The 22,697-nt window shown below is 45.2% G+C and overlaps 1 protein-coding gene across 9 annotated transcripts in view; it reads right to left on the bottom strand.

Moving 5' to 3' along the window:
• Window positions 1–22,697, bottom strand: part of ZNF704 (zinc finger protein 704) — a 92,251-nt gene that overhangs the window by 21,431 nt on the left and 48,123 nt on the right. For 8 of the 9 annotated variants that reach the window (XR_005857482.2, XM_046937993.1, XM_025148016.3 and 5 more), the window contains 4 exons: window positions 10,899–11,002; window positions 6,532–6,764; window positions 4,224–4,324; window positions 2,115–2,376 (listed from right to left, as the gene is read on the bottom strand). Coding sequence is in view for 8 of the 9 variants with exons in the window: in XM_046937993.1 (XP_046793949.1) it covers window positions 2,115–2,376; window positions 4,224–4,324; window positions 6,532–6,764; window positions 10,899–11,002 (700 nt within the window). In the remaining variant the exon portion in view is untranslated. The remainder of the gene's footprint in view (window positions 1–2,114; window positions 2,377–4,223; window positions 4,325–6,531; window positions 6,765–10,898; window positions 11,003–22,697) is intronic. The other variant, XM_046937994.1, reaches the window with a different exon arrangement.

Below are 22,697 nucleotides of genomic sequence, written 5' to 3' on the forward strand. Positions count from 1 at the left end.
TACCCCGTCTAGCAGGAGTGTGAGCAGCTGCTATCAACACAGGCTTCCTTTAACTCTTCAGATTCAAGCTTTCATCACGAAAAAAAAAAAAAAAAAAGACTTATTGATTCAAATTCATAATGAATTTGCTCTTAAAAATGAGCTTTCCTTCTGTCTTTCAGTCATCTGAGCCTCACAGTAACACAAAGTATCTAAGTAGGGGCTGTGTTTGTGGCTGCTGGAATCACCTAACTGCTTCCCTGAACCACTATGAAGAGAAGGAGCGATGACAAACTGCTATCTGATTGTTCCCATTAAAAATATTCTTTGGAGCAAATTGCTGAAGCAATTCCCTGGAGACTCTCCAAGCAAAAGAAACCAAGGCCACTGAACGATTCCATCTACTGCAGCTATGCTCCCAATGCAGCAGAGGCTGCAGACAGTTCCAGGAGCTTCAATACAGGCACATCAACTCCTTGAGGAAGCACGTGTCTGCTGAGCTCAGTGAAATATAAAAACCTCACTGAAAGGCAACAGGAAAAACATAGTAACTCCACGTGGTGCAGTGCGTCTCCTGGCTGGGATGGAGGACTGCATCCCACTGATCTGCTCCACATCAGCTGCTTTCTTGGAAAAGAAAACCTAAACCCCAGTTTAAGAGAACTGTATAAGAAGCCTTATACAGTAAGCACAGGGTCGTTCCTCACTGATAAAATGTAGTACTCAAAATTGGTCAATTTGACAAGGAGGCACTTGTAGGGTTCAGACACATGCAGCATGATACCGTGGAATACAGTCCAAATCCAATTCAAGCAGTTGAAACATCTCAAACACAATTTCCTTAATCAAGTGTGTTACTCAAAGGCTGGAAAAAAAATGGAAAGGGCCGGCATATCCTTCCTCTGCTATATAAAGGAGGGTTGAGTGAGTCTCCATATAGCAGGAAAGAACATGGCAACTACAAATCCCAGACAAGGTGAGCAGCCAGGACCTGGTGCCTCACTATAGGAGAGGCAGGGCTTAAGTGGGACTGAGAAGAAAGTCCTTCTCCTAGCTGGCTTCATCAACGCCCAGGCTGCTGCACTATCTGATGCAGTTCCCACCTGAGGTCCCAAACTTCCACTCATGCTTTCCAAAGTGCGTGGGAGACCAAACTATGCCGTTCCAGACAAACAACAAAAGGCCTTTATTTGCACAGTGCCGTATACAAAAGTTGCATCTGACAAATTTAAGAGTTCAGTTCTCCAGTGCATATGCAGGTCATGGACCACACCACTTCAAAGGCTCAATTCCTATTTTCTCATATGGCATCCAGACCAAAACATATCAAATTTTAGTGCACTTTTACAATTAATGCCTTCTATCTGAACTTAGTTGGAAGCTTTTCCAACAGCATCTTGGATATAATTGGATTTTTCCCACTTGTAAAGAGTTACCTCTAAGAGTGGGTGGGTATCACATATGTCTTTTCATTTTTCCTGCTCTACTTCACATACACAAACTGACATCTCGTGCTGCACACAGTAGAGGAAAGGATTTGCTCCTAGCATGTTTTGGGTACTTGCTTCCAGATATATCCAGTAGTAGCAGAGCTGAAACTAACACTCTGGGAGGGATTTAGCTGACTGATTGAGACTGTTTATAATGCAGGACTCCACATGAGAACATGTCACCTTGGGCATTTCCTATGGTCAGTGGAGAAACAACTGAGTAGGCAGTGGAATACACAGAGCAACTCTTCTCAGCGCAAAGCACGCACCTATCCAGGTGTCTGCTCAAGGACATGATTTAGCAGAGGACTGTCAGTTAGAGTAGTATGGTTAGGTTGTGGTTGGACTTGATGATCTTTAAGGTCTCTTCCAACCTGAGCAATTCTGTGATTCTACAATTCTATACACGGTTGGACAGGTTGTACCCTGAAGTCCACTGGCTGTGGTGAGAGCACAAAGAACCAACCCAGAAGTGGACATAAGGTTTAAATGAGACGAGCCCCGTTAACTGTTCTTGCTCTATGAAACTTTTTGACCCACTAAAGCTAGGCTTGGCTTTTCAAAATCCAAACACAGTATTCAGACATTTTCTTCTACATTAATGAAGTCGGTGCAATCAGTGGAGCTCACTCTCAGTAGCATTACCTGGTAAGCATGGTCCGTGTGTACGAGGTAGAGGTTGGTAGGAGCTGAGCGGCTCAGAGGTGTCATCAATTTAGTCTCAGTTTTGGCACAGGAAGTTTCAGGACGGATTGCGTCTTGGGTGGAAAAGGAAGGAGGAGATGCTAAAGATGGAGAGACTGGGGAAAGGCTGCTTAAGCCATCAGCTACTGAGTCCGTGTTGAGCCTGATTTCCGTATAGTAAAAATCCTCCTCTCCGTCACTGTAGTCCGACTCTCCTACGCGTCTGTATCAAGAAAAAGGGACTGATTAAATGAAGGCAAGAAACCTTACGCTGAATTTTAAGTTCTAGATGCATAAGCAAATCTGTTCATACAGTCAATTAATTAATATTTCCAGTTTTAACTCTTCCTATTTTATCAGAGATCTGACTCTAGGGAAGAAGAGAAAATCATCCAGTCCAAAGGGAAAAGAAGCAGGAATTTAAACTTTATTTCGTCTAATTCTTTGACCTTGGTCTTGATGTTTAACTTCTATGCCTCGGCTTAAATATCAAGAAGTACTTGCTTCCCACTGCTGACTACTGAATTAACACAAATCTCAAAGCACTTTAACTTCATAAATGACAAAGCAGCCACAGAAGGGCATTTAGAGGTAATAAGCATGGGCAAGATAAACCTCGCTAACCTAACAGGAAATAATTTATTATCTCATCACTAGTTTCTTAAGTCAAATATCGTTTTGGCCATGATTCACTGAAACTTTCCTTGGCCTAATAGAATAAGCTGCTCAACAACAATCTCACTCCAACATGGGCGCAGAAAGGACACTTAAAGGCTGGCTTGCCAGTGCTGGACTGTCTGGTCCTAACCTTCAGTTGCAGACTTAGCGAGGGAGGAGGCACAAGAGGCCTGCATGTCCCTTCACCCGCTGACCCCACCTGCTGCATGCTAGAGAACAAACGCTGGGCATGAAGCAGCCCAGTCACAAGCAGTAGTTCCCAACAGCCTTCACATTACCAGGAAATCCAAAACAAACCACTATTTTAGCACATTTCCAATCCTCATGCTGTTCAAATTCAACCTCACAGCCCATACATGATTTTTTTTGTCCTGAATCTTCTACATGGGAAGCTCTGTTGTTTGCTCCTCCCTGCCCCACACCATGCAAAAGACGTCCCAGCAGTACACAGGACGAAGAAAAAAAGAATATAACTGCATTTTGAGAGAGATTTTTTCTGGCAGCTTCAGTCTTCAGAACCTGAGCCCAACACCAATTACTACCACTGTTGCACAACCCCCCAGAGCTCCATGCCAGACTACAACTCGCAGTCACTTTTAATTTATAAGCACTGGGTACCACAGACTTACACTACAGATATATCTGCACGACCCGCAGGTGGGGACCACAAAGAAGGGAAATGAGAAAAAAGATTCCAAGAACTGTATGTGTGTAAGCCAACACCTGGATATCTTTCCCCTTTCCATTGCCCCGATCTCCAGACTGTCTCCCAGACTGCCTGCTCAGTAACACTGTGAGGCAGCACCGGGTCTCCCCGTAATTATATATTAAACAGCTGGGTCAATCAGTGAATTGCACAGGAGATTTTAGTTGAAAACTAAAGCTCTCAAAAAACCTCATGTCATACAAGATTCACTAGCTTTTGCTTCTAGTCCAAATAAACACACATGGAATTAGCAGCTTGGCTTCATTTTCAGTTTTCTTAATTGCTTTGACTCAGAACGCAATTCAATGTGAAACAAAACTGGAAAGTGTTCATGCAGCACCATGAAACCTGCCATCTTTCACCCAGCTGCAGACTGGACATGACATGTAGAGAGCAGGCACGAAGTGGAAGCAATTCTCCATCAAATGTTGTTGAGCTGTGCTGCCATTTGGGAAGTGCAGTGTGCTCTACAGCTGCATGCAACCCAGCAAAGTTCACTGAAGTTTGGAAAAGAAAGTGCCTTTTGGAAGAAGTTCCTGTTCACCCCTACACACCGCTCCTCAACTACTCCAGAAACCTCTGGATCTTAGAAAAGAAAGGGATAATCCAGTCATCTCCTGGGCAGAGCACAGCTGCGTGTCTTCTACAGCCAATCCCTTTGACTTCTGAAGGCAGCGGTCTCTTACCCAAGGTGGATGGTCCGTATGTGTTTCTGAATCCCCGCAGCTGTGCTCAGTACCTTCCCACAGTTTTTCCACAAGCATTTGAACATCACCTTCATTGAGTTCTGAAACAAGAGAGCAACGTATTCTTAGTCACAAGGAGGACAGAAGAAGGAAAAAGCAACCCAAAACAAACACAGACATACAAAACATTGCTTTGTCTGTATGCTGACTCAATCACTGAAGGCCTACAGCCTCTAACTCACCATTTCTAATACTGCCACTGTCTCAGCTAACAGCGCAGTCCCACATGCTTCCTTTGTGTCTTGAACAGAAATCAGCCTCGTGATTGGTTCACTTTAGATCTTCTGGAATTGCACGAGAAGACTACGCTCACCACATACCTCATAGGAACTCCCCTACGGCATCTCCAACACCGTGTGTATCTTTATGAAGATCTGGTGGGGGAATTATGGGAACTACTATCTTAATGGGAACTTTTAAGCAAGTAAAGGGGGAATGGCTTTAAACTAAAAGAAAGGAAATAGAGGTTAGATGTTAGGAGGAAATTCTTTACTCAGAAGGTGGTGAGGCACAGGCACAGCTGCCCGGAGCTGTGGATGCTCCATCACTGGAGGCTTTTGAGGTCAGGTTGGATGGGGCCCTGGGCAGCCTGAGCGGGTGGGTGGCAGCCCTGTCCATGGCACGGGGCTGGAACCGGATGGTCCCTTCCAACCTAAGCCGTTCTGTGATTCTTAACGGAACGTGGCTGCTAATGTGACATTTTGAAATACACAACGGATGAAACTTTCCAGTCAAAGTTGACAAAGAGTCAAAGTAAGGTTACCAATCACTATTTCCATGCTTATCCCTTTTGATTTTGAAGCCCCAAATAAGAATTAACCTGAACATTTTCATTTCGGTTTCTAAACGTGTGAAGATGTACTCAGATAAAGCACCACGCTGGGGCCAGAATAAAAAAAAAGTGCAGGAAATACAGTTAACCTGTAACAAAGTTTGGCAGGTAATATTATTTATCAAAGTTAAACATTTGCCATACAGCGCAAAATCCATGAGAACAGGAAGAGATAGTGGAATGTAGTTGTGGTGAGTACAGAAATAGAAATCCTCACAGGCAACTTACATAACAATAAAGATGGCAGCTGTAAAACCATCTGTCTAATCGTGGCCGAACAATAGCAGTGATGATAATAAGCAGGACTTCAATTGGAAAGTAAAAGGCAGAGCAGCGCACTTCTGCATTCCTGCTCCTCCTGTCTCACTCAATCCAAAACTGCTTTAGTTTAACAACCGGCTCCAACTTCTGATTTATTGTAATAAATGTGTCCTCCAAAATATTTTCTTTCCTTTTTAGCAATAAAGCAAAAACATTTTACACCCCTCTCCCACAGACAAGGGCAGAACAGCGTCGGTCAGCAAATAAGCAACTTCTGGAGCAACAAGATAAATCTGAACGCGTTTAAACAATCATCAGAACTTCTTCCTGCTGGTGGTGAAGCAATTAACTGCCCCAGACTGAGCCAGAAACAGTGTGACTGTGGAAGAATAAATTCTCTGTTTTTCTCCTCCTTACAAACGGTCCTTTCTCATCTTGCTATGTAAAACCTGTCCTGTTGTGTTGGGAGGGAAGAGAAGCTGGACTAGTGCCATCTCTTTGTTTTCTTCTTCTCTCTGAGAGCAGCCTGCTTGCTAGCATAAAGGTGCCTTTTTGGTTTTAGTTTTGGACTTTTTTTATTTACATGGTGTTTTATTTAGTCTGCTTTTGCACTCCTACCAAGGATAAATTTGGCCGCTGCTAACGCTGTATCAAAAGCCATTGGGTTTGCTCTCTCTCTCTCCTTTTTTCACCCCATATGTTTGTGCAGTGAAAGCTTCACAGTATTAAGGTATTTGACACACTGTCAGACAAACAGCACTTTCATGGAACAAGAAATACCAAGGCCACATGCAGCCTTTGCAATGACACGTAAAGGCTGCCTGTTGCATCCTTCACGCAAAGAATCTGCCAAACTGGGGAAGAATCCCTTGCCTGGCCAGAGGCAACGCGTTCTGGAAATCACTGTTTTCTGAGCTGGAGGATCTGCAGAACCTCACCATCTGCCAGCAAATATGTGGTGCTGATGGCACGTGCAGTAGGTGACTAGGCTGAACTAGGCACAGCGACTAGGCTCAGCACCTACGTTAGTTGAATGCCAAGGAGGGAATACATGCATACTGAGCTCTCTCTGGGTGACGTGTTCCTTTCTCACAGCACAGTAAGTCTACCGACATTGTATTTGCCTATGGGCATGGAATTTAACAGGAGGCTAACCTTTCTCTTCCTAGGGATGGGCTCATCAAAGAGAAGGTTGCTTGTTTCAGCTTCATCAATGCCATCGTCTGGCTGGGAAGGTGTTCGAAAAGCTTTAAAGCTGTCAGCTGACAGAGGTGGAGATGGGGTGGATGGGTTGGACTGGTCACTGGGAGCATTCCAGCTCCAGTATCCACTGCTGCTGGTACTAGAAGGCACAAATCCTCCTTCTTTCCAAGATCCGTTTAGGGATTCTGTCAAGAACAACAAAAGCCATCGTTACAACAGTGCCATCTTAGGGCTAAGGAGTTCTTTTATCTAAGGCTTTAATACAATGTTAGCAATTAACTGGATGCTCAATAAAGAAAAGTGAAAGCCTTGGATGCAGAGAGGACAATTATGTCTATCCCACAGCACGCAAGTTACATTTGTCAGTAGCCATATTCCACACCTGATTTTGTAGTTTAGAAAAAAAGGTTTTTTTTTTAAACAAATTCTGGGCAAATAACCTGTTTTAGAGCATAAACAGCAATAAGCACTCAGATATTGCATGCACGATTAAGGAAAAACACTCAAATACATTCCCAACTTTAACCACGAACACACGACTGCAGTGGGACGTAAGGGCAAGCTCTAAGCCACTGCACCACAAAGAGGAGAGAGACGCCGGGAGGAGGACACATGTTGTGAGCCCCAGGACACCGACTGCATCTGTGGAAACAGAATCACCATCCAAGTACTGAAACACCACAGAGACCATAACTGCACTCTCACTGCCTTCTTATAATCTGCCAGTGTGCGCACCTCCGTCTGATTTGACTCTGGTGTAGTTGAGGCGGTATGTATCCTCAAAAGGATATGCCTTTTTTCATATAGGTGTGGGGTTTCAGATGTGGCTTTTGTGGCCCTGGATTGCTTCTCCACCTATCCACTGCAGGAACCCCTCCCTCACTGCAGCAGCTACCCCGGCACTAGGTTGTAAGAGACCCCCAAGCCAACAGATCACTCCATAACATGGCGGGTGGGAGTAAAGCACTGCCTTTGCAGTCCAAGGCATGATTTAAGCTGTATTTCACGTGCTGAGGTCCTTAGGAGCTAAATGCTGGAAAATCACTCCTCTTAGCTCCTACAGGGCCTCTGACAGGAGAGGAACTGGCCTGCCCAGGGAGGTGGTGGAGTCGCCATCCCTGGCAGTGTTCAAGAGGTGTCCGGATGAGGAGCTACGTGATACGGTTCAGTAGCTTGTGGTAGCAATGGGAATGGGAGGACGGTTGGACTAGATGATCTTACAGGTCCTTTCCAACCTTGTGATTCTATGATTCTATGAATGCTGGGGTCACCAGCAGATGTGTGGACTGAGCACATCCAGCAGTGCAATGCCAGGCACCACGGGAAGCTTCAGGGACAAACAGGGCTTGGGCACGTGTGCATGGATGGGTTGGTGTGCCTTCCCCAGAACTCAGGCACCAGGACTTCTTCCCAGTGGCACCACAGGTGTCTGAGCGTTGTGCAATACCCCACTTCAGAGCTGGCAACGAAGTAAAATTTTAGCTGCTGAAGAGATATTATTCATTATGAGTGCAAGACGGAGTCTTTTCAAGTCACTGCCTGCATTTAAGAGTTCTTCAGAAGTCACTCCTTCATTCCTTTCCAATTTCTTACAGTTAAATTTAACTAATGACATCAGCAAGAAAAAATAACATCTGCCAACTGCTACCAAAGCCTCACTCCAGCTTCACTAAAAGGAATGACTTTGTTACCCCAATTCAGTTGGTTTTGGATGAAACCTTTAATCGTTAACATCAGCAGCTCATAAAACTGAATTTGGTGCTTCATCGTGTAAGCACACATGTAAGAATACCTCCCCGCACAGTCAGCAGCCAAATCCCTGCACTCACTGACCGGGGCCACTGCGCACAAACCCCACTTTCCCTGGATAAACAAACCCTGTTTGCAAAAGGACACATACATTTCCTGTAGCTAATAGGTAGCCATATGAAAATGTACTGTTTTGATGCACGGCTACAGCCTTCTGAGCTCTCACACGGCTGTAACCGAGGTAGGCTTTGCTTCTTGTAAATATCTGTGCTCGAGCTTCTGGCCAAGGCCAAGAAATACATCTGGTATCAACTGGTGAACTCTGCATGGTTTAAAATGTCCATTTGTTCAAATAAACAAAGAAAACAGCACTCTTTCAACTACTGCTTTCTGACACATTTACAGCAGTGCTTTGTATTCTCAGGGTTTACAGCTCCTCCTCACCTTACTGAGAAGGAGATTGGGATCAAGAGAACGTTTTAAAAGTACTATGTTAAAGGAAAAGACCGAATGAGGCTGACAACAGGAAAAAAAGAAAACAAACACTGGTTCTCATTAATGCTAACAAATCTGCCAACGCAAAGGAGATCAATATATAAATAAATGCAACTTACTCTTACTTTGGTGCTCTTTTCACATTGCTGGAGTTGCGTGAAAGAGAACCAGACCGAGCATTACTCAGCTGCAGGGAAACAAGGGCCAAACTCTGATCCCATTTATGTGGGCAATCACCCCCAGTAATTCCAGCAACGATTGGACTTTCACATCAATGCTATTCGTCTGTTTTACTCCCAGGCAAAATCCTAAATAATTTCTCTTAAAAGAAACGTTCCTTTAATGACGTTGCTGCTTACTGCCTCTGTTGTGAGGGGAAAGGATGTACAAGGAATTCCTCATTACTAAGGCTGTACCTCACACTGCTAAGACAAGAACCCAGCCTTGCCGTACCAACTGAGCTTGAAATTATCCAATCTTTGCATTCTTATGCAGTGACAGGGATGCTAACGGGACCCCAACGTGCCCCGGCTGCTCCGACCCCACAGGGCTGCCACCGCCAGAGACTTCTCAGGGCTCATCACAGCAGTGCTAAGAATAAAGACAGCTGGTTTTAGCACCTGGAAGGCGCGTGCCACACACACAGATGGCATCCACGGCTTCTCACAGCTACACTTCCAGCTACTGAGCCAAATGGACAATGCTTACACTTTCTGCAAAGAAATGGGGGGAAAAAAAAACCCACAATGCTCATACAAAATCCTGTAAAACTGGGGCATTCCTCAAAGATTACATTTAACCATAGAATCATAGAATGCTTTGAGTTGGAAGGGACCTTTAATATCATCCAGTTCCAACCCCCTGCTATAGGCAGGGACATCTCCCTCTAGACCAGGTTGCTCACAGCCCCATCCAGCCTGGCCTCGGATGCTTCCAGGTTGGGGGCATTCACAGCCTCACCGGGCAACCTGATCCAGTGTCTCACCACCCTCACAGTAAAGAATTCCTTCCAAATATCTAGTCTAAACCTACCCTCTTCCAGTTTGAAGACATTTCCCCTTGTCCTGTCACTACCTGCCCTTATAAAGTCTGCTAAGTATAATGCCATTCAGAGGGTCATCCCCAGTAACAGTGAGACCTGCAAAGAGTACTTTCCTATTAACCACAATCTGTAAGCATTCCTCTTAGCACTCATTTACAGCAGGAGTGCAGTCAGCACCTATTTTAAAAGCCACAAGTGAGTAAGAAACAGCGTCATACAAACAATGCTGATATGTCCTAACGAGGGGTCCTCATTTAAGGCTAGTCCTTAAGATGTACCAGTTTTAACCACCTCTTGTAACTCCAGCCAAGCTTCCACAGCTAATCACAATTCCTTAGCCCTTCCATTATGATCACACACTTCCTGTGTATTTTTATCTGGGTGCCTCTCGTTATACCATGAATTAAGCAGCCTGGTAAGGGGTTATGGGTCTGACAGCAGGCCCCAGAGCTGCAGAGAGCAGAAACAAATGGGGCAGGAACTGCAGACCCCAGCCTTAGGCAGAGCCCTGCCATTGCAGACCAGTACCGCGCAGCTGTCAGCCAAAGGCTGCGGCCCACAGACTCTTCAGCTCATCACAGAGCTGAGGAACAGCCCACCTCAGTGCCGTATGGACAGGAGCAACTGCTGGTACGTGTACTGCGTATCAACAGCTGCAAACACACTGCTGAGAAAGGCAGAGCCTCAGTGAGGACAGAAGGCTCCGTGGCACGGGTTCCCCCTCCTCTCCTCCCTGGTCAGAGGGCACCTCCCCCCTCACGGAGCGGCTCACTGGGAAGGAAACGCTGCCTTCTCCTTTCTGCCCACCCTGTACCCGCAGCCCACATCTCGGTGCTATCCCAACATCACTGCCTTCCAGCCTCTTGTGCCTTCTCCTCCTCTGAGCTGCAACTCCTGCCAAGCAGCTCCTAATGCCGCCAGCAGACCACGGTGCCGGCAAGCAGAGCCGCTCTCCTCCTTTTGGCCCCCTGCCCCCCTGCACCAGCTGCTCTCTGTTCCCAGGTGTGGGTTTTTCAGCACAACACAGGCTTACCGTTGGGCCGGATGGGAGGGCTGCGAACCAAAGGGCTGGTGGATAAACTGGTCAGTACCATGGCTGCTGTCACTTTATCCATGTCCAATTCTTCCGGAGATTTTCTAGAAGACAGCAAAGGGGAGGCAGGAGGCACATCAGCAAGTATTTCATTTGTTAGCCTTCTGGCTACTGAGCAGCAAACCAAACCCTAAGACAGCAAAGCACAGTGACCAAAGCAAGCAAAATTCTGCAACACCTCTTCTGTCAACCTCTTCTGAGCACATCAAGCGGCTACTTTATGCAAAGCAGCTCACTGTTAATGGAAAAAGCAGTGGAAAAGAGAATACGTCTTCAGAGAAAGTGGCCAGGATTACTGTGACCCTCCAATCTGACTCTGTTCCCTTCGCTCAGAACTGTAGCTAGCCACATGCTAAAAGCACGCCCTGCTCTCTGCAGGAACCAGAATGGAGGGGCGATGTTTTTCCCTTTGTTGCTCCATCCTAATGCTCTTACCCCTCCAATACCCTCTCTAAGCCTAAATTTTTCCTAATCGGACTATTAATTATTTCAAACCCACACACACAAGCCATGCTCTCTCCATCGGCACTGTCCTTCGGTTTTAAAGCATCTATTCAACCACCAGCAGCCATGAGCTAACGGTGACTGGGTTGTTCTAAGGCTGTGGATGCCCCATCCCTGGAGGCATTCAAGGCCAGGCTGCATGTGGCTCTGGGCAGCCTGGTCTGGTGGTTGGCGACCCTGCACATAGCAGGGGGGGTTGAAACTCCATGATCACTGTGGTCCTTTTCAACCCAGGTCATTCTATGACTGCAGAAGTGATGCTGCAAAGGGTGGTCCTTGCCTGGCCAGCAGCCTCAGCACCTGAAATAATTCAGCTTATTATGTTGGCAGAAAATTGATGCAGAAAGTCCATGTCAGTGCATCCAAATGAAATTGCCAAACCAGCAGGTTGAGCAGCAGTGGGGAGTTTGGCTCCTCACTGCCTCAGGACAGGGGAACCCAGGCAGCTCGGTCACCCAGAGGAGCACGACGTGGGCTGCAGTCCACTTTTGGGAACTCGATCCACTGCTCCCAGTTATTCCCAGCTGGGATACACCAGGATGGCACACGGAGCTGTCTGACACTTGAGATGCTGACACCGACCCGTGTGCAGCAATCTCAAATCAAGTGAAAGGCTCATTTATGGGAAACTATGCTATGGTCCAAACCCCCTGATATTCCAGTGAGTAAACCTCAACCTGCTCCACGGAACAGCACACAGCTGCTTTCTGGATGATGCACGGAGCCCTGTGGATGTCCACGAACACTTCCATGCCAGAGAACACAGCTCTTCATGACTGCCTTTGTAACACATCAGTGCCTGGAACTGGATGCTGATGACTGATCCTGCTCCGTTCTTGTTACAGCCACAGAAATCCCACCTTTCATTCAGCCAATGTAATTGCAAAGACCACAGCAGCCATGTGGTCATCATCAAACACCAGAAAAGGTTTTAGATGCCCGCTGTGACCAAGCAGCACCTCAACCCCTCACCCTTCAGTTCCTCTCGCCTGCAGTGTCACTCGGAATGCTGAATTCCTCTGGACCCGGCAGACTTTTCCTCAGAGATGACACGGAGACACTGCATGTCCTGGAGCCCAGTCCTGCCAGGTGACCTTCCTATTACCTAATGCTCCATTATGAAATCCTCCCTCTGAGGAGCACATAGCTGCTCTGAAGCAGCACTGCACTGCCTGCCCCCTGCCTTTATCCTGCTGTGGCCGAACCAGCAATATTTGCACTTCTGCAATAGAAAAGGAAGAAACAACCACAGGCTCCTGACATGCTGGGAAAGCCAATCCCCAGTGATACTGATGTCCAACAAGGCTGCTCTGTGTGTGACAACAGGATTAATGCGCTCCTCTCCGGGCCTCTGCACAATTGCAAGATCACGCTATAGTTGTGCAAGCATTTGCCACGCTGGCGTCAGTATTGCAGAGCCTACAGACCCAGGGCTAATCCCAAACACAAAGTTACTCCACATATTCTGTACATTTAACAACTTCTGGTTCGTCTGTGTTGATGCTTTTTTCTTCCCTACAGTGACTCAGCCCGTCGCTCTCAAAACCCACCCTTTGCTCCGGCCCCGTGTCAGCGATGCCCCAAATTGTCAGCAAGGGCATTTGTGCCCAAGATTGAACATTTTCACAGGTAAGCAAAGGCCAGGAGTGGCCATGAGAAGTAACTTCCCAGCCACAAGAACCGCAGCAGCTACAAGCGGTGCCTTGTGTGAATCTGCTCCCAAACACACTTCTACAGTTTGGCTCATAAATGTAAACACACATTTCATGCATCGCTCAGCCAGCACTGCTGGAGGAACGGCAGCCTTCAAGGCCCGGGCAAAGCACAGAACTGAAGACAGGAACCACTTAAGCCATCTGCATTCAGTCAGCATCACACTGAGTCCAAGTCTTGAGACTGCCCCACTCTTTTCCAGCTTTCTGTGCTGGAAAGTGGAACCTGCAGACAGCTGTTCAACAGTATTTGTTCCCAGCTGGGAGCAGAACTGTTCCATTACAAACCGATTGTTCACAAACCATTTATTCCACTGTGGCTAATGTGAATTTCTGCAGACTGAAGTTATAATCCCTGGCATCGCTTAAACAACTATTAGGTGCAATGAAACCTAAATCAGTTGTAACATCATCTTAAAATAGTCCTTTTTCTTTCATAACTGAGCTCAACTTAAATTCAGATGCCGTCCTCACTCATTGACACCTTCAGTCCGTCTTGCTGATGAATCCACCACTTTTCTGAAAGTCATTTAAGCAGCTCTTTCTCAGAGCAATGTGAACTTAAGACCCAAAAGATGAACAGAAGAGGGCAAGTCCAGGGCCAAACAAGTGTCCCAAGCAACCCACTTATGCAGAAAAGCCTTCATCCAAGCCCCTGCACGCCGCCTCTCACTGATGGCCAGGGTCAGCCCTGGATGAGGAGGCATTCCCTGGAGGCATTCAAGGCCAGGCTGGATGTGTCTCTGGGCAGCCTGGTCTGGTGGTTGGTGACCCCGCACATAGCAGAGGGGGTGAAACTCACTGATCATTCTGGTCCTTTTCAACCCAGGCCATTCTGTGATTCTATGAGACTTCTGGTAGAACCGCCTGCAGCACCACCACAACCCCACGCAGCATCTGCAGTCCCTTGCAAGCCCTCATTTGGGTTTTAACATTGAGTTGATCCACTTGAGCCTCTGAGGGAGGTATTCCCTTTTGTTTTTATGTTATTTGAACAGGGATGCTTTGACCCATCCTCTCAAAATGCCCCCGAAGGCAGCTATCAGCCGCAGGATCAGAAAGCTGATACAACATCCAGCATCCCACTGTCACATCCCACAGCCAGCGGCTGACTCTCCCAAGGATCCATGATTCCTCACGGGAACGAACTCTACTACTGGATGTCACTGTGCCATTAGCTGGACACTGCTCCCCATCCAAAACCCAGCTGATGGCACTGGGTCACCACTTTTGTTGGCGAAGTACCATTTGAATACGCATGAGTACATGTCACAAGCAGAAAGACAGTTCAGTATACTGGAACTGCTCTTTCTCTCCCACAGTTGTTCTTCTAAATGCTCATACACAGACCCACTTTTAATTATTACTTCCACCACCTCATTATAAGTCCATGACATTGAGGTGGTCACAGTATCAATACTGACAGATAAACAAGTTGTTACAGGCTTTGGTACTGCAAAAATGTAATTCATCATATAACAAATTGTTGTAATCAGTGTACTAGTAACAGCAGAGAGAAGGGAAAATCCTACATTACATTCAAGTGCAATCAAAAGAATTTAAGTTACTTCATCATTAATGACAAAGGCGATACGCTAACAAGGAAGCAGCACGAGAAACAACGCACGTGGCTGCAGCTTCACGTATCTGAAACAGCTGGAGATCCACCACACTGTGCCGAAAATGTTATTAACCCACACAACAGCCTGTATTTACAGTAATACTTATATTGTAATTCAATGTTCAATGCTTCAGTGTTACCCTTGAACAACTCAAGCTTCTGACAGTACGGATGAATAAAGGAACCGATCTTGCTAGCTGCTGTTGTGTCTGATTGTTGATTGTGAAGATTAAAAATTAACCTGCTTTATAAGAAAGGGAGACAGGAGCAAACATTATCCCCAGGGTGATTCACAGGAACAGCCAGAGGCCCCGAGCACCCTGTGGCAGAAGTCGTGACTTCTCAAAATGATGCAAAACAGAATATTTTCAAAGATTGTATTAAAAAACGACAGTACTGCAATGATACATCTTAAAACATGAGGGAGAGTTACTGCTTACACATCTGAGAACAGAACTGCAGTTTGAAGCACAAACACAGTAATACAATGCAGTAATTAGAAGCCAGGGACTTCTGCTTATGCCCACATTGGCCACACATACAATTAACCTTCTTCACACTAACTCCGCAATATTTGCAGACTAGTTCCTATAAAGAATAACTGTCCTTTCCGTGTCTTTCTCTGCTGTCCTGCTTATCCACAAGCAATTCTTTAGGATGCTAACAGCTACTGGAAACTAATTATGATCCAAGTCTTTATTATACAAATACGGGAAATTTTCTTCTGAAAAACATACTTGAAATTCACAGGGAAAAAGGAAAAGGCATCAAAGGCCACCTCAAAGCTCCCCACCTCCCTCAGGCCGATCTGATAGACTTTGGGATTCAATTATTCAAAGCATCCTTGGAAGCCTGGCTGGTCTGTTAGGGGCTGAGCAGATTTTATTGAGTTATCGGTAGAGCAGATACTGACTTTCTATCTGGACCATAATGGCTTAAAGACAATAAAGTGCCTGCAAATCAGTCATACCATATGGGAGGCATTATTCGCAAAGTGATTTTCGGCATCTTGCAACAGAAAATCTGTTTAACAGGAGAACTGCAGGGAAAGCAATTGGTAGCAACAGAGTGTGCTTCCTGAGGTCTTTCATGTTTCCTCCCATCAGACAACGCAATCACTTTCCCTCTGGCTCTGCAAAGAAAAAAAACCAAAAGGCTCCAACCCCACATATTTTTCTACCTATCCTTAAGAGTGCTACAACTTAACAGAAAGCAACCTATCAGTTTCAACAACCATTTCAGAGATGTAGATAACCATGCAACCACGAGCACTCGGTTCCATGAGCAGCTGATATACCCCTCCTCGTAGCAGGGGGAACGTATCTCTAATAGAAGTCCTTTTTATCACTGCCTCCTAAGAGCCTCCTCTGACTTCTTACAGTCAGCTGAAGTTTGCAATGCGTTCAGATGGGAGCTGGACTGAACTCAAGGTCTCCTCCTCTGATCTGCACCACGTGGGGCATCCGTGTGCTGGAGTGGGCAGTGGGACACTACTGTAATTACAGAACTGTAGAATCATAGAAATCGTTTGAGTTGGAAGAGGTCTTTTAAAGGTCATCTGGTCCAGCTCTCCTACAGCGAACAGAGACACCTACAGCTCAATCAGGTTACTCAGAGCCCTGTTCAGCCTGACCGTGAATTTCGCCAGGGATGGGGCATCCACCACCTCTCCGGGCAACCCATTCCAGTGCCTCACCAACCTTACTGTAAAAAACAACTTCCTTATACCCAATCCGAATCTCCTCTCCTTTAGTTTGAAACTATTTCCCCTTGTCCTACCACAACAGACTCTGCCAAAGAGTCTGTCCCCTTCTTTCTTATATCCCCCCTTTAGATACTGAAAGGCCACCCTCAGGTCTCCCCAGAGCCTTCTCCTCTCCAGGCTGAACAGCTCCAGCTCTCTCAGTCTCTCCTTGTAGGGGATGTGTTCCATCCTTTGAATCATTTGTGTGGCCATCCTTTGGATGCATTTCAACAGGTCCACATCTCTCCTGTACTGAGGACTCCACATGTGGATGCAGTACTCCAGGTGAAGCCCCACCAGAGCAGAGTAGAGGGGCAGGATCACCTCCCTTGCCCTGTTGGCCACACTTCTTTTGATGCAGCCCAGGATATGGTTGGCTTTCTGGGCTCTGAGGGCTAATTGCTGGCTCATGTCCAGTTTCATGCCCACCAGTAGTCCCATGTCCTTTTGGCAGGGCTGTGCTAGATCCTTTTATCCCCCAGCTTGTATTGGTAGCAGGAGTTGCCATAACCAAGGTGCAAGATCTTGCACTTGGCGTCACTGAACTTCATGAGGTTCACCTGGACCCACTGCTTGTGCCTGTCTAGGTCTCTCTGAATGGCATTCCATCCTTCAAACATGTTGATGGCACCACACAGCTTGGCATCATCTACAAACCTGCTGAGGGTGCACTCAATCCCCCTGCTGATGTCACTGACAAAGATAGTAAAGAGCGTCGGTCTCAGTACTGACTCCTGAAGGACATAATTCATCACAGATCTCCATCTGGACACTGATCCACTGACCATCCCTCTCTGGGTACAATCCTGCAACCAATTCCTCATCCATCAAACAGTCCACCCATCAAATCCATATCTTGCCAATCTAGAGAGAAGGATGATGTGGGAGACCACGTCAAAGGCATTACTGAAGTCCAGATAGATGACATCAGTGGTTGTCCCCTTGTCCACTGACACAGTTATGCCACCATAAATAGCAACATGGTTGGTCAGGCATGACTTTCCCCTGGTGAAGCCACACTGGCTCTCGTCTCACCTCCTTCTCTTCCACGTGCCTTCACACAGCTTCCAGAAGGACCTGTTCCACGATCCCAGCACAGAGGTGGGGCTGACGGGCCAGCAGTTTCCTTCGTTGCTTCTGTCTCTAACTCTCACCCATTGGCTTTTGACTTGCTCGTGGCCATCCTCTCAACAGCTCTTCACATTCTATCTTTTTCCCAATGTAGAGGGCAAAGCCTCCTCCCCACCCACTCCTTCCTTTCCTGTCCATTCTGAACAGCTTGTAGCCATAGAAAGCCACATTCTAGTAACGGGAATCATCCCACCAGGTTTCAGTGATGGCAATAATGGCATGGTTTTCTAGTAGCACAGTGGCTTCCAGCTTCTCCTGTTTGTTTCCCAAGAAGAGTACACTGGTGTAGAGACACGTCAACTCCACAGCCAGCTTTGCTGTCTTCACTCCTTTTAGGTATTTCCCTTGAGTTTCCTTGTAATTACTGACTGGCGATAAGGTTGCCGATTTTAACAATTTAATTCTATTTACGTAGAGTATTAAGACAGCCAAACAACAGAAGATAAACTGTAGTTGGCACAATTTTATGTATTGAAAAAGTTGATCCAGTGAATAATATTTACATTTCAAGCAATCCTGATTTAACAGGAAAACTCATCTTGCCGAATAGCCTTGATGGCAGCAACAGAAGCTGAAGTAGGAATATGATGCAGAAATTGGCCACTCCAAAACAGAGTAATCAAATAAACAGCAATCACTTCATAGGCGATGAGTGCAAAACAAAAATTAAATTCAGAAAGGAATAATAGAATCCTGCAGAGAACTGCTTTCCCTTCCAGTCACCCACAATCCTTGAAGATTTCCTGGGAAGATTTTCTGTTCCATCACCTCTACGTTAAAAGGCCACTTGCTGGTGCAGTAAGTAAATCAGCCTCTACACTACAAATCACGTCTTAATAGTGCCCTGAAGCAACAGACCAGTTATTCCAGATATTATCCAATCTATTCATGTTCATCCCTTCTCTGCTTTTGCTTATTGCTGCTGCTCAAGCTTGTTCAAAGGCATATCCACTTTCATAAATGGGATCATTTCAATGGTTCTGCTTACAGGACAGTAAATTTTGCGCTTCTGAGTAATGATGCACTCTGTGGGAAGAGCTGCTGGACCACTGGCTGTAGCACCCATGAGGCTCTTGCTATGGGAATTTTGCCTTTCCCAAAGGCAAATACAAAATACCACGCCAGAAACACCTAGTTCATCCTTCTTTACCTCTTACCTATAGTCAGCAGGATGATTCTCATTTTAAATGAATTTAATTGTAACATTCCCAAACTGTTTTGTGATATCAATGCCAATATACAGCCCTAGCATATCTATATGGAGCAAACACACCAGATACTTGTTTAGCACAATTTATCCACAAAAAGTTGCTCTAAGTCAACCTTAAAATATTATTTAACTATGTTCATGCATCAACATACATCTTTTCTAATATAATATATGTTTACAAAAGACTTTACAGAGCCTGCAAGCCTCCAGTCCATTTATCCTCATTTTTGCTCGCCAATAACTAATACGAACAGGATGGCGAGCACTTTGCTCACCAAATCCAATCAATGCCATGGGGTCAGGGTCAGTTACTCTTCACTGTTAATATTTATGTGTTTAATCATTTTTATCCACGTGATTTTATTTTTTCTTCATCTGAAAGTAAACAGAATTGGAAAGAAGCCACTGCTGCAAGGCTGTCTACAGCTGCCAGTGCACTGAACAAGATCCAAAGAGCAGAGACAGAAACACATCTGGGATGTCCCTCTGCTTCCTGCCAAGGTAAAATGTTATACCTCAACATTAAACTGTGGTTTCTAAGGCATGAGCCAACAAGTCACAGCACCACAAAGCTTCCAGGACCATCCTTGCTACTGAAGCAATCCAGAGACACACCTCAGAACTGGTTGAGATTTGTTCTTCTCAATCCATTAGAAACCTGTTTTATAACAAGACAGGCGTAAAACTAGCTCATCTTGTCCTTTCCATTTCTGCCTTCTTTTCACTGATGTGTCTTTGGACCAATTTTGCAAGGCTATACTGACAACGGTATCTGTGATAGCTGGTATCATGCTGTTTAGCCAATGTTCACACAAGCTCCACTGGAAACCATCCAGTCATTGCTCTTCAGACAAGTTCCCCTTCCATTTCCCTGATCATCCTATAAATGTCTCTTTGCTCCCTGTTGATATGAGCGCATTGTCCATAAGCAGAGCTGTTCCAAGTGTTCTTGGTATGGTCTTACCCATACCTTCTACAAGGACAGGAGTACTTCCCCGTCTGCAGAAATACTTACAGCTGGATTCACAGTGATAGCTCAGTCATTTGTAACAAGCACTATAACCCCACTGCCTTGTCCTTCATCAGTTACTTACAGCAGAAGAAGTTGGAATTAGTAGGTAATATTGAACTTTCTTCTCCCTTTTGAGAGGCTGACAGAAATGTTTCCTTAAAAATTAAAAGCAAAAAACTTTTTTATTCAGAACAGTCCATCACTGAGATAAGAACTCTTCCAGATATTTTTCAGGAAGGCCAGGAGGGCACCAGCTGCAAAAACCAGGCATACATAAACCCACATTTATATTTATATTTGGGGCCCTTTGGTTCAGTACTCTGCAGCCAGCACTGACTGATTCAAAGGAAGCTGCAAGAGAGATCTTATTGCGATAAACACCATTCCAGGAATTACAACTTTCCTTACACTCTGTTAACAGATTAAAAAACCACAAACAAAATACTCTGTATCCTTCAATGCATTTGCAGTCAGCTATAGGTCTGGATGCTTTTTTTTCCACATTATCTTCCTCTGCAAGCTGAACTCCTGCCTGCGCTTCATTCACATCCCATGTCAAGGAGCCCTGCAATGCAGTCACGTTACTCAGGAGACTACTATTGCCTTTTGTCAGGTTTGGTTTGGTTACTTTTCTGATTTATGTTGTTGTCCCATTACCAGACAGGGAGAGCAGAACCTCCAAGTGCAACTTTTGCTCATTGTTGCTTTATTCCCTCCTACACATTCCCTTTCTGAGGTGAACGTACACAGTAACTTCAGTTTTCCTTCATGCCAATGATCATCAAGCCACAGGATATGCTCTACTGCTGAGGACAAGGAGTTCTACCAAGTTCATTGATTCTACACCATGATGTTTCAGGAGAGAGGGAAGCTAATTTTCTGTCTAGCTAATGATGTGCACAAAAGCCGAAGAAGAATTAGGTCCTTATGTTTTAGGAAAAAGAGTGCTAGATTACAGACTGTAATAGATATTAAAAAAAAAATAACCACCCCACATTAAAAATACATTCTGCAGTAAGTAAAATCATGTTGCACATACTCCACACTCCATAATTCCTCCCCAGTGTATAATCTCATTCCAGATCACATGTACTTTACCATTAAGCCTCATATTTACAGATGAGAGGTTTCAGCTGCTTGGTTAAAATGCACTTGCAATTCAAACTTCACATGGTAAATTGATGAAGTATTAACACCATATCTTCAGGTCCAGCCAACACAGTGTGTCTCAACAAGTGCACCTGGTTTTTGGACTCTCAGGAAACAAAGAGCACACAGACATCTCTTCTTTTATAAGCTGACATGTATTTAGCCAACCTTTCCTCTTGTCTTTAAAACAATAGGTTGACCCTTCCAAAGATCTCACTTAACAACTTACTATGTTCCATAGCACAAACTAGATGGGTCATCTCACCACAGCTGAGATCAGTAGAGATCAGCCTTCTCATCCCACAACTGAAAACATTTTTCCTTTGCTGCACTGATATCAACCAAAGATGTTTTTAAAATTGTGGATATGAAAACAGACATTACAGAACAACTAAAATCTGACAGGCATTCAAGGAGATGGGTGACACCTGTCTTGTTCTTCTTGGTTTACAACCGCCTTTCCAATCTGTTGGAGTTGGCTTATTTTTGACTCATTAAAGCTTGGCTATAATCTAGGACTGTTCATCCTGGAGAACAGGAAGCTCAGGGTAGGTTTCATCAATGGGTATAAACACCTGAAGGGAGGGCACAAAGAGGATGGAGCCAGACTCTTTTCGGTGGTACCTCATGCCAGGACAAGGGACAATGGGCACAACCTGGAACAAAGGAGGCCTCGTATGAACATGAGGGAGCACTCCTTTATGCAAAGGTGATGGAGTACTGGCTCGAGTTACCTAGTGTGGAGTCTCTGCCGTGGAGATCTCCAAAAGCAGCCTAGATGTGGTCCTGGGTCCCTGCCAACCCCAACTGTTCTGTGATTCTGTTTCTGTTACACACTGCCTCGTTCCCTTTTCTTTTTTCCTTGGCTGGCATCCATCTGTGTTTCCCCACATCTGTCCTTTCTCCGTCTCACTTTCAGAAATGATGTCCTTGTTAGGGCTATTTGTTAAATGCCCTGCACAGTCAAAAATCACAAAACTTATATCAAATCATCAGAAATCAGAGGTTGCGCAGCGAAGCAGGTGGGTGAATAACACACCGTTTGACAGCAGGGGAAGAGTTTATCTTTAATAATCTGCAACCAGCAATTCCACAAACACAGCTTCCAAGCGACAGAGAACTCAAAACAGTTGGCAGCAGCCATTGCCATCCGTGACCCCACCGGGACAGTGGAAGATATGGGCAAACCCAACCTGCAAATTTCTGCTTTGACCTTTGTTTCCGAATACATATGATAAGACATCGCTATAAGAAAAGATAACCGCAACCAAGATGTGTATTTCAAAGGAAGAGACAACTTTAAGAGGCGTAGAGATGCTACGGAAACAAAAATGGATGTGGAACTACAATTAATTTCTTTATCTGATAAACCACCACGAACACACAAAGCTGAAGAGAGATATCAGCAAGAGTGATAAGTACTCCTGATCAAAATGATTCTCCAAGGTCCTTTCAACACTGAACCTTCACTGTACTATAGTGTTTTCAATTACTTGAATGCCTTCCATTTAAAACAATGAAACCACTGACATAATATGTAGTAACAGAAGAACAACTTAGGTTTAACTCTACTTTCACCTTTAGCATTCTCGTCCTAAATTCACCCTTTTTTTCCCCCATTATGAGAAACTAATTGACCAAAAACAAATTAAGAAT

Source organism: Gallus gallus, chromosome 2, assembly GCF_016699485.2.
Source record: "Gallus gallus isolate bGalGal1 chromosome 2, bGalGal1.mat.broiler.GRCg7b, whole genome shotgun sequence".
NCBI classification, from domain to species: domain Eukaryota; kingdom Metazoa; phylum Chordata; class Aves; order Galliformes; family Phasianidae; genus Gallus; species Gallus gallus.